Here is a 16743-nt window from a genome sequence, read left to right on the forward strand (position 1 = left end):
TAGGAATCTTTTATATATCAAAACGTCTAGTAGAGCAACATTTTTGTAGGGATGTTGATCCCCCTGCATCCTCTATCTGGAGGTGTGGGTGGGGGTTCTGCCCCTTACAACAGCAGTCTCTCTATATGTACTACCTTGGAGGTGATATATTTAGAGATTCTGGATGCATACTTCAGTGTGGTCAGGTCTAAACACACACGTGAGCAGCTAAAACATGGCCTCATGTAATACAACCCATTAATGCTTAGCCACATATGGCAATTATGGCCCGGTCTGTGTTACTGTGATTGGTCATGCTTCACAAGACTATGGCAGCCAAGTTCAAACAGTTTTATGTTCAGCAATCCCAAGGAGGTGGAAGTATGGTATATAACCACACCGAATTTGTGAGGAGCAATAAGACAAGCAGTGGTAGAGCTCTGCACTCTACACTGATATAAATGCACAGTGAAGTGTTGTGCTCATAGTGCAAAGTAATAAAAGGCACAAAACCCTTTGCTCTAGATAATGTGTGATACAGAAAGTTTAATATTTTAATTTTCACTGTTGATGCCGTAATATTATGTAAAAGCTTACCTGGACATGGGGGGGGGGGGGGGATGCTGAGCCTTTGTCTTCTCATCTTATAGATTTATTATCCTAACAGACTAGAAGAGGATGAAATAGAGGAAATCTTCACAGTCTGATGATCAGTAAGGTTGCTTATGTACTGTGTTCTATAGAGATAAAATGAGGTAGAATTAAGGCATCCCTTCGCATAGCAGCAACTTGGGTTTAAGAATGGACCTAAGGTGCTGGAAAAGTTGGCTGTTTGGGATGGAATGATGCAACGACATGCCTGCTGTCCTATCTTGGGGGAGGGTGTGGGACTTCATGGTGGTAGAGACTGGAGTCTTACAAGTTTGTTCGTGGTTTCAGGAGGAAGAAGAAATGACTGATTTTTGTTTCAGCTCATGATGAAGTGAATGCTTCGCATACACGGTGTCACTGCATGTCTCTTCATCTCACAGGGGCAGCTGACAGACTGGTGAGGTATGATGGCTACAGGTTCTGCTGTGTTCATTCTCATGCAGGATCTGCATGTAGCCATAAGAAACAGTAGTCATCAAACTTTGTTATATAAGGAGCTGGGAGGCCAACCCAAAGTCCTAAAAGAAATGGTAAGCAGCAGTTGAATTCTCAAGAATTAGTGGACAGAGCTGGGAAGTATGCCAGAGAGCTGATAGGATGGAGAGTATAAGGAAGTATGGAAATAAAATCTATGACGACATTTTTTTCTTTTTGCTTTTGCTAATTTAACTGCTATGCATGTTTTGTTTTTTGTTGAAGGGCACACACAAAAGTCTAAAAGGAAATGCCAAAGCACTTTCTACTGTTACAGCAATAATAGATGGCACTGGTTCAGTAGGTAAGTTATTTACTGAATGCTTTTGGCTAAAATTTATTCATAATAATTCATCTTAGCATTGGCATTTTTTAATGTGTTTTTATTTTATCCATTATGCCCATCTTTTTGTCCTTTGACAATTCACACATACCACACTATATCTCAGCATAGATTGGCTCTGCCCGCTCCATTCGCCCTTCGGGCTCACTCTGCTCCCCTACCCTGCCCCCAATTCCCAACTGCCAACACTACTTCCACATTTGTTTATCACTAACTCCTCCCACTCCATCTTTCATCCAGTCATGCACCACCTCTCTCACACACTCACAAGCCTAACTTAAAGTGATTAACTCCATCAATACAATGTCTGTCACCAACATGTTTCCTTAGCTTAATACTGTCCATTGCACTCCTTAGCACCCTTACTTACCTTACACAACTCCCTTACGCCTCTTACACCTTTGCACTACACTATACCTCTAACTACCAACATATTACATCATCCTCTATAATCCATGAACTCTACCCATCAAACATAACTCTGTTATATAAACACAAAGTACTACCTATCATACCCTCTTCTAATTTACCATACTCTCCACTGCCCAACAAATATGCTAAATATCTCCTCTCAAACTCCCCCTCCACATTAGGCTTTATCGCCCTCATACTAGATCATATCTCCCTCTAGCGACATTCACCCCAATCCTGGGCCCAGCAACCCCCCATCCATCATCCCCTCGCACCCCAAGAGCATTCACATTACCACAGTTAACACCCAAAGTTTCCGTAATAAAATTCCTAATCTACATGCCTGGCTTACCCACAACCAGCCAGACATAGTTGCCATCTCAGAAACTTGGCTGAAGCCACACATAAAAGATAATGAAATCTTGCCACTTGGCTACCATATGATTCGTAATGATAGGCCCAACAAAAAAGGAAGTGGTGTAGCATAATCTACTCTTCCACCTACTAAAGTTACCCGATACAATACTCCCACTCCAAAATTTGCCAACTCTGAATTAAAAATAGCTCCCTTAAAGTTGAACAAACATAAGTCCATATGCATAGCTGCTCTTTACATCCCACCAGATAATAACATCCCAGTACTAGAAGACATTCTCTCCTGGTTCTCCTCTAACATTAAAAACTAAACCTTCATCTTAGGTGACGTAAACATTAACTGGGCCACCATTAACTCTCAATTCCCTACCTAAACAATCAACCTCTCTAACTTAACCCAGCTAATAAAAACCCCCTCCAGGCCAAACAAAGATGGAACCTCTGGCTCCATCATTGACTGGATCTTACTGTCTCATCCAAATCTAATCTCAAATTCAGGAATCCTTCCTGAGCCCCTCAGTGACCATCTACCAGCATTTGCTGACTAGTACCCCTCCCCCTTTATAAACAACATCACTACATTCAAACCTGAAACCTGTCCAACTTCAACTCACAAACATTTTCAGACTGCCTAAAACTAACTGACTGGGCACCTTTAAGAACTCTGCCCCTTGACAATGCCATCAACTACTTTAATGAAACTTTTATGTACCTACTCAATAACTTTGCTCCTCTCAGGACCAACAAAGTTAAAGCTATAACTTCTCCCTGGTTATCTAAGGAAACTAAACAGATCATGCTCCTAAGAGACAAAACGTGGAAACAATACCAAAGAAATAAGCAACCTAATACCCTACTAGAATTTAAACAACTCTGCAACTCCGTAAAAAAACTAATAACCAGTGACACAAAACATATTACTCTAAGCTTCAATTTGAACATACTTAACAACCCTAGAAAATTTCGGAATACTATTTCTTCCCTCCTTCACCCGGCAGTAAAGACATCCCATGCCCAAAACCTAATTGCTCTAATCAAGAAACAGCCTCACTATTTTCTTTGTGGAATGTGTAGCCAAACTTACTGCCAGCTTCCCCCATACCTTCCCCTCTGATCTCAAAACACATACCCCTTCCTTCAGCCTCAATCCTATGTCCACACACACAATAAACAAACTCCTCCTCTGACTGAAACCATGCTCCAACGCACCCGATAATTTACCTGCATCCTTCCGCAAACTATCTGCCAACAGCATAGCCTTCCCTATCTCCATCATAATAAATAGGTCCATCCAAGAATCTTATGTTCCTTTATGTATTTGCATTGCTGCCCCTACTGTGAGGGATTGTAGCAGTGGTGAGCTCCTTCTTGACTTTCCCACCAGGATAGGCATGCCCATCCTCCCTTACTAGCTCCACCAGACATCTAAGTTCATATATAAACATGAGTTCCTGGAGGATAGTGAAGACTCTACCCCACTGGAATTGGCAGTTTGCTTTGGATTTGTCTTCAAAGTAGACTTGTTAACTCTACCTTCCTCCATTGCTCATTGTTTCATGATATTGTCAATGAGCTAGTATCAATAGAAGGAAGGAGCATGCCTTTATGTTTATTTTTTTCCACACCACTTCAGGCAAACACTAAACCTCTGTGGCTAATTTGTTTTCACTTGAGATTTAAAACATCTTTTCCCCAGTTATGTTGCACAGTAAATATCAGTGTTTTACTTATCCCAGTATTTTTGAATTTGTGTATTAAAAGTAATATTGACCTTTTTTTCCTTCTAATTGCATTTTGAGGCAAAAGATGACATTGCAGTAGAAGCACATGGCATGTTTTGTCTGGACCCAGATCTTGGCCTCTAAAGTGCGACTACTCTCAAGAATTGCCCAAAGACAGGTAGGAACTGGCATAAGAAGGAACACCAGGAAAAATATCTTGTAATTCCTCTCCATCATTTTCTTCTTGCAAGTATAAAAAGGAGCACTGAGAAATGTCCTAGGCATTGCAGAAACTTCAGAAAGAAGCACTATTACCATTCCTGCATATATCAAACTAGTAACCTTGTTAAATGTGATATTCTACTAAATGAAAGGTGTCACATGACACGTTGATGCCTCTGAACTCTTACTGCTACATCAACAGAGCTGATGTTGATGATTATCAGGTCATCTGCTGATGGCTGTGACAAAGGTCTTCCTGGCAGCATATGACAAAATGATTTTTCAGTATTTTAATGTTTTAGTTCCTATTAACTTGCAGCTCTGGGACAAAGAAGCTGCTTTCATTCAGCTTAGAGACTGTTTAAAGCACCATAAGAAAGTTATCGATAAAAAGTTAATTGATTTTCCCAGTGAAAATGTAGAGTACCAAATCTCTGATAGTCTCATTCCAAGTAACATTATTGGCATCAGAATGCACTCTGGAACCCATTATTTTCCATGAAAGACCACAAAAAAAACATCTGAGTGTTGCAAGTTTAGCAAGGAAATGATAGAAATATGAAAAGCCAGAGTTGTTAGCTTTCGGAATTTTAAGTCCTATAGGTGGTAAAGGGGAATGGATCTTTTTTTTTTTTTTTTTTTTTACCAATGATGTGATAAGTCAGTTCTAAAAATGATTAAAGGTTGCAAGAGCAACCTTCTGCGTAGGTGTTGCCACTCTTCAACAAAAAAGTATTTCAAAACATTTTTGGCGTTTGATGAGAACCTGGGATCAAAATTATCTTGTAGCAATTCTGTGATTTTATTATGCATTCTGTTCTTTACCATTTGTTTATTTGGTATTTGACCCAAGACTTAAACCAGCTTCAGTATGAAACTTTAAAGAGGCGGTGCAGCCCTCCCCAGCTGGGGTTTTCAGTATCTATTAGATATGGCAGAGTCTAGGAAAGAGTGTGATTAGAGGAGGAGGATGCATAGATGATTCTTGTCTTAAAAGAAGGTGTTTCATCTTCTGACAGGCTAAAGAGGTTAGGGGTTTCACAACTCCTACTGATTATCTAAACCTCAGAGAGATCTTAACCAATGTGGGCCAAGCTATGGGAGTAACTTTCAAAGTGAAGAATGAAGGGGAAGACCCATGTGGCACATTCAAATATCTGAGCCTGCTGTTTAGGTAGTTCCCCAATTAAGTCCTGTCAAAAAGAATTGCCAGATGGTACCAAACTGCATTCAGACCATAACCTATGGCACAGACAGAAAATGCTTCTTGTTTAGATTGTATAATTTCTTCACTCAGTATTTGATCATTTCTTTAATAGTGGCCATAAGCGTCTGAAGAATCATCAAGGACCTTAGTACCTCTTCCCTTGACTGTGAACTGAAGTAGTTGTGGGGCTAATAAATGTATGTCTCTGTTTTCGAACATCATGCCCTCATTACTCTTAGTATTTACCTAATACTGGGGCACACTTCTGAAAGAGAACCAGTCTTGATGCTCACTTTCTCTGAATACAAAAGTAAGTTATTGGTTAATGTAAATTAGTAACAAAAGGCCTATCCATAGTTACTAATGCCCACTTTTGGCATTGCATTTATGCAGGCCAGGACTGTGGCATCTTTTCCAGCTTTTTGCAGCCATGGAGTATTTCATTATTTCTCACTGATAGCCAGCTGATTATGACAGATTACTCTTCATGGACATTTTTTTTGCAAAGAAATTCAGGATTATATATACCAACTCCATGGTAGTACTGACTCAAACAAGGAAGATTTATCCCCAAAAAAGAGAATCACTACTATTGTACACCTAGAAGTTGTGCCAGCAGTGGTTTCATATGGAAAACAGTGATTAGCTTTGTTTCTCATTGTCTTGTGCTTTGGACTACCGATGTTCAAGGAGTATCACATCTGTCACCTGTAGATATACCCTTAAAAGAGTATCTGTATATCTTTGTGGCAGTTCTGTTCAGGCAAGTAATTTATGTTCTCCTTTAATTGGATGATTGACTTCCAGCAGGCTGTTTTTAGAACCAGTTTCAGGAGCATCAGGAGAAAATGTTGGATTTTTCTCTCCTACAAAGGGTTACATTAAGCATTCAGAAGTCATAACTAGGTTTTTCTTAATAATTTGTATTCTAGGACTGATTCTCAATTCCATAGCAAGCTGAGTGTTATTGTATCTGCAGAGGATTTCTTCTTCAATGGCAAGTACTCTGTAGGCCGTCACTTCCATTCAGATGATACCAACCAGCTCATTGTTGAAAGTCTTAGGCTTATGGTAGCAGCATTTATGGTGGTGCATTTAACATGCTTCTACAGCAGGCTTTTCTACTGGTCCCTTACAGCTAAGTGAAGCTATTACAAAGAAGTCTGGACTTTCTAATTCATCTGTTCTCCAAAGTCTTTTCATACTAGAACTTATGGAGACATCTCTTTTGGCTGTCTCTTGAGATATGATTTTCACAGCCTGTTCTTATTTTTGACTCTAGCTTTGGACACCTTGAGACTGGAACAACACTTGTCTTGTGTTGACATGGAGGGAGGAGATGGGATTCTGCCCGCTTGAGGACAAGTTCCACTTCAACTAGCTGGCACTGATGGCTTTTTATGCAACATCAAGGCCTTCCCAGATCATCTTGGGACATCTACTAGTCTAGAGAGGCAACATGGCAGTGACTTTCTCTATAATGAGGAAGAGGCCTACTGTTTTCTGGTCTGAGTTGGTCATCTTTCTTGAATAGCCAGCTGGAGATTAACAAAGTGATTCACATAGAAGTATTTGAGAGTGGGGAGACTTCCACAGTAAATATGTTTTCCATAGAGATTCTCATAGAAGCATTTGAGGGCAGGGAGACTTCGACAATAAATCTGTTTTCTGCTTTGACTCTTCATTCTTGTGGACAGGTAGGTTTACTTACATGTTTCATCTCCTGCTTCCTTTGTCCAAAGCGTACTTCTGAAAGCTCTGAGGGGGAGGTATGAAATGATCCTGATAGCTCCATTATGACCCTGTAAGACTTGATTTACCCTACTTGTAAGACAAGTCAAAATATCTCCTCAACTGCTTTCTACCAAAGGAACATTTTATGCAAAAGGAGAGATATGCAACAAGTCTAGGTATGTGAAAAGTGCATACTTAAGTTTGAAAACATGTAGAACACATGTATATGTTGTTATATGTGGCGTTCAAAGTCTTAGCATCCAGAAAACCAGCTTTTGCTTTGAAATGGAAGAAATTTGCTCTTCTGGTGATGGACATTATTTGAGATCTGTGATGTTACGTTTTGTTGGTACCTGACTTCTTTTTACATCTGTTGCTTGACTAAAATATTCCAATGCTAAAGTTAATTTTTCAGTTGTTTTCTGCTTTAAAAATACTGTTTGAAACATGAAAAAGTTGTCAACTGCCTATTTATCTGTATTTTCTTAAGAAATTCCTCCCCTTCCATCATCACAGAAATTCTTGTGATGACATCTAGAATATTATAAGCTGTTTATTTTTTAAGGAAGATTTACAAAAAAAAAAAAAACAAGCAATGTATTATAAGCAATTTATTGTTCAAGATAAGATAATTTATGCAATTTTCTTTTGATGATTTATTTCAGGTGCTGCCTTGGGTCCTCTATTAGCTGGACTTCTTGCTCCTTCAGGATGGAACAATGTGTTTTACATGCTCATGACTGCAGATGCATGTGCCTTACTAGTAAGTTTAGTTGTTTACTTGTAATTACTTTCTATTAGCAAAAGAATAAGAAAAAGAAAACAGTAATTTGGCACACAGTATGCATAGCAGAATAAATGTTTAGTTATTACATTTAAGTATGAGGTAGTGCCAAAGTAGGCATGATTTATTTATTTATATATGTCACCATTTTTTGACAGATCATAAAAGGACTTTCACTTGGAGCTAGAAATTGTACCAAGTTGCTTCTGTTTTATGAATGTTGGCAGTCTTGGTGCAGTGTTTACTCAAGGTCTAAATCCTTTTAGAATCCAGCAGATACTCTTCTTAAGTTATACTGAAGTAATAAATGGTTGTACTTCACTTTAAGCAGCATAGCCATATCAAAAGGCTTTTGCTGCTCCTAATATCAATCAGCAAGGTTTAGAGTTTTCTTTTTCCAAACTAACACCCACCCTGCCATTGTCAATAATTATTTTACATTCGTACATAAGGGCCATTGCCTACAAGTGCAATTCATTTCATTCCTGGTATGGACTAGAGCACAGTTAATTGTTTTTGTTAAGGCTTCTTGCTCTTTTGCTTTTAGTAAACTTCAGTTTTTGCAGTTAAGATTTATGTTTTGGTATTATTTTGTTGTTGTTTTTTGTTAATGCATTTCTCAGTTATTTCCCCATTTATTTCATCCACTTATTCTCAGTCATACCAAAAACAAATTGTTGCTCTGGGCACTTTCACTCTTTAAGCTCTAAGACCAGTATATAGCCATGCTTTTGCTTGTCTGACTAGAAACAGATGCACAATACTTCAGTTTGTCCATCTTATGTAAAGTTGTAGTCCATAATGAAGTATCCCTAACCAAAGCTATTGAAAAGTTGCATGGCCGAAAGAAAACGGAAAGCAATCGAAAATCATCCAGAGAAGATGAAAAATAATTATTTCTGTCTATTGCCTTTTCCTTTTAGTTATCTAGCCAATGTCCACAGAGAGTGTGACTAAAACTCCAGAAAGGCAATTCAAAATAAGGTAACAGTCTATGGATAGAAAGAAAACAAGAGAGAAATGGAGAGGAGAGAATCTAAAGCCAAAAGTTCCCCCAAAAGAAAGTGTGCATCTAGCAGACTATCAGAGTCCTATTTTCAGACTTTCTGCCACACTGATGGATGGTATAAAACTGTATAAATCAATGTAGTTGTCAGCACAGGTACAGGGTAAAACTATCCCCACTTTTACAACTGATTTATGTTTAACATGGAGAAGCAGTCAGCATAAATGAGATAGTTCAACATTCTTCAGATGGTTGAGTTCCTTTAATATTCTTCATTAGACCATTGTTACACTAGCCATAGCTATACAAGTCATATCCTGCCAAGGATATTGGATGCCCAGCTAGTCTACAAAACTTTGGGTTCTGTCCTTGAGCACCATATGTCTAGCATTAGAATGACAAAATCATATGCTGGTAAAAGATGGAAGTACTGGTTTGCCACAAATCAGAACTTTCTAACCATACTAATGCATATACAGAGTTCTCGTCAGCTTAGCAGGGTGAATATTGTTGATTGGCTTCAGCTATAAGTTGGGCTAATAAATATCTGCATTGGGAAACTTTCCTTTTTCTGTGGAAAAGTTATATAGGTTCATAGGTAGGTACTAGGCTATTGGCCCCAGGGCCTACGTAAGCCTAGCCAGCAAGGTACCATAGCTTACGCCTCCCAAGAAAGTTATTTTCCTGTGCCACTGTCCAGCAGAGACACAGAAGTGATCCCCGGGGTGTATTTCCTATTTCCCATCCATTCAAACAGTTCTTATGTCTGTGGGTAATTTGGCTGGGAGGAGCAACACACAGTTAAGTCTTGTGATCTGTTTTTTTTCTTTCACTACTGAATCTATAAGGATTAGATTAAGTTTGTTGAAAAGTTTCCTTGGAAACAAGCGCCTCAGAGATTTGGCATGTTTGACCAAGGCGTCTGACTCCCCTTCAGTGGAACTGTCCTCTGATAAGAAAATGAAGCTATCTTAAGAGGTTTCCAAAAGAATCTCAGACTTCAACCATCTTTTCTGCAGTCTGGGAGGACTGATGACCCTGCTGAGGCTCCAATTCAGCCCTGATTCCACCAGACAAGCTCTCCAGCTTCCTCTGGTGTGAGCTCATGTCTCTTCAGACCATATATCAGGTAGAACTCACTGGGAAGGAAGAAGCACATTTGATACTGTCTGAATAGAAGAGATTCATATAGCAAATAATGGTGAGAGAGGACATTGCTGGGTTGCTTCTGGAAGTCAGTGATGTGTACTCTTCTCCTAAATCATAAGGACGGAGAACCATAAGACATGCATGCAAAAAGCTAGTAATTTGTTTGCCCTTTCTACCTGATCAGTGCAGAAGGGTAGCCAAGGGGATTAGTACAATTTTGCACAGGGCTTATTCAAAACCATTCAGTATTTACAGGCTTCTCTTCTAGCTTCTGTCCCCCTTATCTTCCCTTATTCCTTGTTAGTGAGAATCTGAGAACACCTTTTTCTCAGATTCTACCAATGAGGAAATCTCTTAGAGATGTAAACTCAAAAATGAAAGAATTCTTCAAATGAAAACGTAAAAAAAAGTTTCTAAATCTCAAAAAAAGATGTTATAAGCTACTTGGTATGGATTCCCCAAAGCCATTCACCATTCGTCCTGTTTTAAGAGCCTTAGAGGATGCCTGTATTTCACTGTTCCTACATTCTCAACCCCCTGCCCTCATAAACTGGCAGATTCTACAGGGTACCTGATGCACCAAATTCCTCTTTAAGAGCCCTATTGCAGACCCTGCTAAAATCTCTTTGAAAGGGGGACATAAGTTCCAATACCTTTTCTTTTACCAATTCTGTTCCAGATGAAAAGGACAGTTGTGCCTTTGACAGATTTGGAAAGAAAGTTTCTGTATATTTGGCTTTGTCATGTAGGGCAATTAACTGTCAAGCACAACTTCAAATATCTCCTATTAATTTTGCCAATATGCAGCAATCTTTATCTAACCTTCCCTGTTCAGCAGTTAATCTAATGTAGTTGGTATGTTGAATTCGGCTTCACAAGCCAGTGAGCATTCTATTAGGTATGCCTATGAAGCAGTAGATACTGTGTCTAGGGCTGCTTATACAAGAACAGTTATATATAGGAATGCCTGGATAAGACTACAAAGCACTGCCTGATTATGCAAAGGCTCAGCTTTTAAATGCTCCACTTGGCAAAGATCTTTAAAGAGATTTTACAGCTGAGGTTCTTAAGAAGCTGAAAGAAAGGAGAAGTTGATAAAAGGAGTCAAACAACTCCTTCTGTCCCCTAATCCCAGATACTAAAACAATACATTTTTTTTTTCTTCTGGTGCTTTCTTTTGAAAGTAATTTAAATCTACCTAGAAAAATGGCTGCTAAGCAACAATATGAGGAAAAAATGTCAGGGTAATACAAAAAGAAAAAAAAAAGAAAAAGTTAGGGATCTCAAGCCCCCCCCCCCCCAAGAAAAAAAAACAATGACTGTCTGTGCCTTTTAACCCCACTCTCCACCCCTGTCTTCCTTTTTAAATTGTAGGAAGTCTGCACTATTGTCTTCATCTCTAGAAACAGATAACCTTAGATGCATATGTTCTAAAAATTAGTCAGCATAGTTACAAGCTACAGTGAGCATCACCTCCAACTCAAGCTTGGATTCTTTCCCTCTGAAGAACCAGATCCTTCTGTTGCTACAAGTTCTTTAAGATTTGTTGTCTCATGGAGTGATAGCCAGTCCCCTCAACCCAACAGGGCAAAGGCTTCTGTTCAACAGCTTTTGTTCCCAGAAAATAAGTTACCTGGACACCTTATTTGGACATTTCAAACTAGAATACTTTTCTTTTGGTCCTAAAATTCAGAAGGCTCAGCTTACAAACTCTGTTTTATCTGCTGTTTCCAAATGCTTTTCCAGTTAATTTAGATTTCAGAAATACCTATGTGTATGTTCTTATTTGCAAACACATGGGTTTCTTAAAATTCTTTGCCTTGGGATTGCACTTTCATTTTACACCTTTGCCCCTTGGTCTTTCCACCACCCAAAATGTCTTCACAAAGTACTTTGCTCTAGTCATAGCTATCCACAGTCTCTGAGGCATTCATATTTACCACTACTTGGACAATTGCATCTTTCCATCTCCTTCCATCCAATGCACTCTTGCAGCTCTCAGCTTCACTATTAATATTTTCAGCAGCCTGAGTTTCAGCTTAAACCTGAAAAAGTCATGTCTAACCCATTCTCATAGGTCAGTCTTCGTAGGTTGTCTTTTAGACACCTCACTGTTAACATTCTTCCATCCTCCAGAAACAAATATCCTTTTATCATCTCCACTTCTGAAATCTGGCTCATAAAAACATGCCAACAGCAACAGAGTTCCTCAAAATACTGGGTTACATGCTTTTTCCATTCTAATGGTTCCATTTGCCAGACTTTGTATAAGGAAAATTGAATGATACCGCTTATCCATTTGTGCCTCTCACTTTTATCCTTTAACCTTTGTACTTCCTGTACTGACAGCTTGTATGTATGTAAGCATTTTTCCCAAATGATCCAGTGCATGGACTCAAACAGTTTTTAGATGGGATGATTACAAAGTTTATTTTAAGAAAAAAAAACGTTAACCAGTATCTAAGCAAACCATTTCTAAATCTCTCAAGCTGTCATATTTTGTTACTCAAACCATGACAAAAGTCCCCCTCAGAATTTCAAGGCTCACTCTGCCAGAGCTGTGGCAACTTCTGAAACTTTTTGGACATGTGTGGAGTCTAGATCTATTTTAGAGGCAGCTACTTGGTCTTCAGTGCACACTTTCACTTAGCATTATAAGCTAGATTCACTTTCCAGAGTGAGAGCAGGTTTTGTTAAAGCTATTCTCCCTGGACCCTGGCTCTTCTCCATCTACCCTTTCTTCCTGAGCTTTGCTACTGTAACAATGATGTAGTAGAGAAGATAGTTCAGGTGTCCAAGTCATCCTACCACAACAGTAGATGTTTGCATAGCTCATTGCTGCAATGCTAGCACCATCCCTCCTTCATTCCCCTTCTTTCTGCCTTTTCCCTGACTGGGGTGGGGTATCCCTTCCTTTACTTTTACTGTTCTGACATACCATGACATGACACAATTTTCTTAGAGTTTCTGGCTTCAGCCTATCTTTTTAGGACAAGAAAGCTGTGATTTTTAGTGTGCGTGTACATTTCTGTTATACCAGCATAGAATCCCATGATAAAGGGCAACTGCACAATGCATGAGGCAAGGCCTTGAAAAGACATAATATCTTGAGAGAGCATGAATATTAGACAGAGAAAGTAATGGCATTATAGGGAGTTATATATGATGCATTGTCAGTCAGTTATCAAGAAAATGCTGAAATACAAAGGCAAAATATAAAACACCCTGCCAAATGACACAGCACCTCCAGCTGATAGCAAATTGCAATCACCTGCACCATTGATGTTTGGTATGTCTGTTACTATCCTTGCTAAGCTGTGCTAGTCCAGACACAGAAGAACAACTTTGCCTAGAATCAAGGTCTGTAGACATGAAGTATCATAACAGTAGTAATGGAGTGCTTTCAACTTTTTACCCCACACGGCTTGTGAGAGTGTTAGACCATGAGATGAAAATGTGGTACCCAGGAATTGCTGTACATGAGAATGAAAAATAAGAAAATGTTAATATATGCTGACAAAATATGATGCAACAGAAGCCATTTCATGAAATTATATATCCTAGTGCAACACACACTGAAGTGGGTTCTCAATGATGAACCATGTTCACAATGACTCTGCTGAAACATCTTATTTGCAGTCCACAGTCAAGGCTGATACAAAGCAACTGCAGAGTTTAAAACTTATTAGCTAATTACATAAATGAACCATATTATTATAAGTAGTATGTGTGGAATTGTGTGATCTCAGAGTTGGTATATATAATTAGCAAGAGGGTTGAGGGTAAAGGGGGGCTTGCAATCCCCAGCAAAAACACTTGTTTAGCCTACTCTAAATTCACGTGTCAAACATTGTTTACATTGGTTATATGGGTGTTGGTGTAGCTGATCATTTGACCCAGCGCCATATATATATATATATATATATATATATATATATATATATATATGTATATATATATATATATATATATGTGTATGTATATATATATATATATATATATATATATATATATAAATAAAAACATATCAAACTTCATGACACCCATGTACATGGACAATACAGTTATGACTGCTGAATCCTACACAACTGCACTTTATAAGCACTTACACGAGTGCATGTATCGTGCTATCCCAAACAGAACCAAAACGCTATCCTCCAAAATAAGGAAGCCAGTCTGGTGGTCCACTGCCATAAACAAACTCTGCAACAGAAGGAAGAAACTGTTGCAAAAGAGTAAAATCCCGTGAGTGGAGGAGCATCTTGGTCAGCTTCAGTAAGAAGCTGAGATCCCTTATAAGATCCTCTAAAGCTAGCTACGAAAATAAATTCGCCACTGATTCTAAGGGCAACCACAAAGCATTCTATAGCTATGTCAAGAATCTCAATGGCAACACCCAGATCTTCTCTGAGTTACAGCACAATGACACAAAAATTACAGACCCAACTGCTACTGCCAACATCCTGGCAGATAGTTTCAGTGCTAACTTTGCCCCCCTCACCCCCTAAAGGGCCCATATCTATGCAGGAAAAATGCAGGGTCCCTGTAATCACATATACGCAGGTAAAAGCTGCACTCTCTAAAACCAAAAATACAGCAAAGTGGGACTGGACAACATCCCAGGCTGCGTTTTACACAAACTTCAGAATGAACTGGCTCCCCATTTAAGTACCGTGTTCAGTCATGGTCTCACTTCAGGCTTTGTGCCCACTGAATGGTGCACAGCAACAGTTACCCCACTCCATAAAGAGGGAGCCACCACTGATCCTGGGAACTATCGCCCTATTAGCCTGACAAGCCTGGTCTGCAAGGCCATGGAATGTATCATCATGGAACTCATAAACACAGACATTGTTAACCTCCAAACTCTGGACCCCACCCAGTTTGGGTTTGTGAAAGGCAGATTATGCCTTCTGAACCTGATCGACTTCTTTGAGGCAGTCACCAAAGCTGTAGACTAGGGTAAGGTGGTTCACACAGCCTATCTTGACCTAGCCAAGGCTTTTTACACCATCCCCCATTCTGGAATTATAGCTAAACTCACTAAACTAGGTATAAATCCCTACGTCACAAGATGGGTTGCCAACTGGCTCACTGATAGAAGCCACACTGTAAAAGTTGCAGACTCCAAATCTGACTTCAAACCAGTGACAAGTGGAGTACCACAGGGTTCAGTTCTGGGACCTCTCCTGTTTGGTATCTACTTCTCTGAAGTACAGGCTAACACAGAAGTCCTCTGGCTAATGAAGTTCGCAGATGACTGCAAACTAGGAGCCATAGTCGAGTCCCCAAATGATGTGGACATCTTATAGAAGGACCTCACTGAGACAGATGCCTGGTGTCAGAGGCATGGCCTCAAGCTCAATGCCAAAAAGTGCATTGTCATCCCCTTTGGTAAAAACTCTGTACCCATGAACTATCACATAAATGGCAGTCTCCTTTATGCCAAATGTGTGATAAGAGACCTTGGGATCCAGGTGGACAATAGTCTCTCCTTTGATAATCACATCACCACAGTAGTCAGGAAATCCTGTGGGGTACACCTCATCACAAAAAGGTTCTCATCCTGGAAAAAAGAGGTCATTGTTGCCCTCTACTCAGCAGTCATTAGACCCATTATAGAGTACAATGCCCTTTTTGGAATGTACCTCACAAGACACCTGCAGCAGCTGGAAAGGCCACAGAAGTACCTCACAAAGAGGATTACTGGCTTCAAACAGATGCCCTACATTGACTGTCTCAAAAAACTCCAGCTTTACTCTGTAGCATATCACCTACTCCGAGGAGATCTCTGCCTAACATATAAAGCTATGTTAAACCCAGAGCTGTTGGACATGCTACACCTAAAGAAATCCCAATTCCTCCGAGCTACACGCACTAGGGACCTAAACATTGTCACAATAAACAGGACATGCTGGAAGGATAGATTCCGGTCCCAGAGACTTCCTATACTCTGGAACAAGCCACCCATCTTTGTCAAGCAAAGTTCCTCATTAGCACTCTTCAAGAAAAATCTTGATGAGTGGATGGGGAATAGGAAATACACCCCGGGGATCACTTCTGTGGCTCTGCTCGACAGGGGCACGGGAAATTAACTTTCTGGGGTGAAGTAAGCCAAAGCCAGGGAACCTTGTTGGCTAGGCTTACTTAGGCCCTTGGGTCGATAGCCTAGTACCTACCTATGAACCTATATATATTTATATGTATATATATATATATATATATAGATAGATAGATATTTAAAATTGAAATATACTCCATTTTTTAAGCTATTCCCTTTACTGCATGCTATTGTATATTAGATTCATAAAAAAACCTTAGTCTATAATTTAATTGAAATTCCTAGTAAATAAGGATGTTGTAATGTCATGTATAAATATACCTTTCCCATTGCTAACTAACTTAAGTCAGAATAATGTTTGTATTATATTAATGTACAAAATTAAATTCAATTTAAATGTACATTTTAGATTCCAGTAATTTTTTATTAATTTTATTTACGTTTAGTAAGTGAAACAAACGAAGAAACATTTAATGTCTTTTTTCTTCAATGAGAGAATAAATGCATAAAGTATGAACAGACCCTATGGGAAAATAAAAATAAATGACAGTAGAGAGACTAGTTCAAGCAAGAAAATAGCAAAAAAGTTTGGTATATGTTATATAAAGTAGGGTGACTACTCTGTA

At 39.1% G+C, this 16743-nt stretch overlaps 1 protein-coding gene across 3 annotated transcripts in view; it reads left to right on the forward strand.

The window, feature by feature from the left end:
- SLC37A1 (solute carrier family 37 member 1) overlaps positions 1–16743 on the forward strand; it is an 815749-nt gene that overhangs the window by 746503 nt on the left and 52503 nt on the right. For all 3 annotated transcript variants that reach the window (XM_044072224.1, XM_044072226.1, XM_044072225.1), the window contains exons 17-18: positions 1330–1408; positions 7783–7880. In XM_044072224.1, coding sequence (XP_043928159.1) covers positions 1330–1408; positions 7783–7880 — 177 coding nt within the window. The remainder of the gene's footprint in view (positions 1–1329; positions 1409–7782; positions 7881–16743) is intronic.

The sequence above is a fragment of the Protopterus annectens genome, chromosome 5.part0 (genome assembly GCF_019279795.1).
Source record: "Protopterus annectens isolate FY-2018-M chromosome 5.part0, PAN1.0, whole genome shotgun sequence".
NCBI classification, from domain to species: Eukaryota; Metazoa; Chordata; order Ceratodontiformes; family Protopteridae; genus Protopterus; species Protopterus annectens.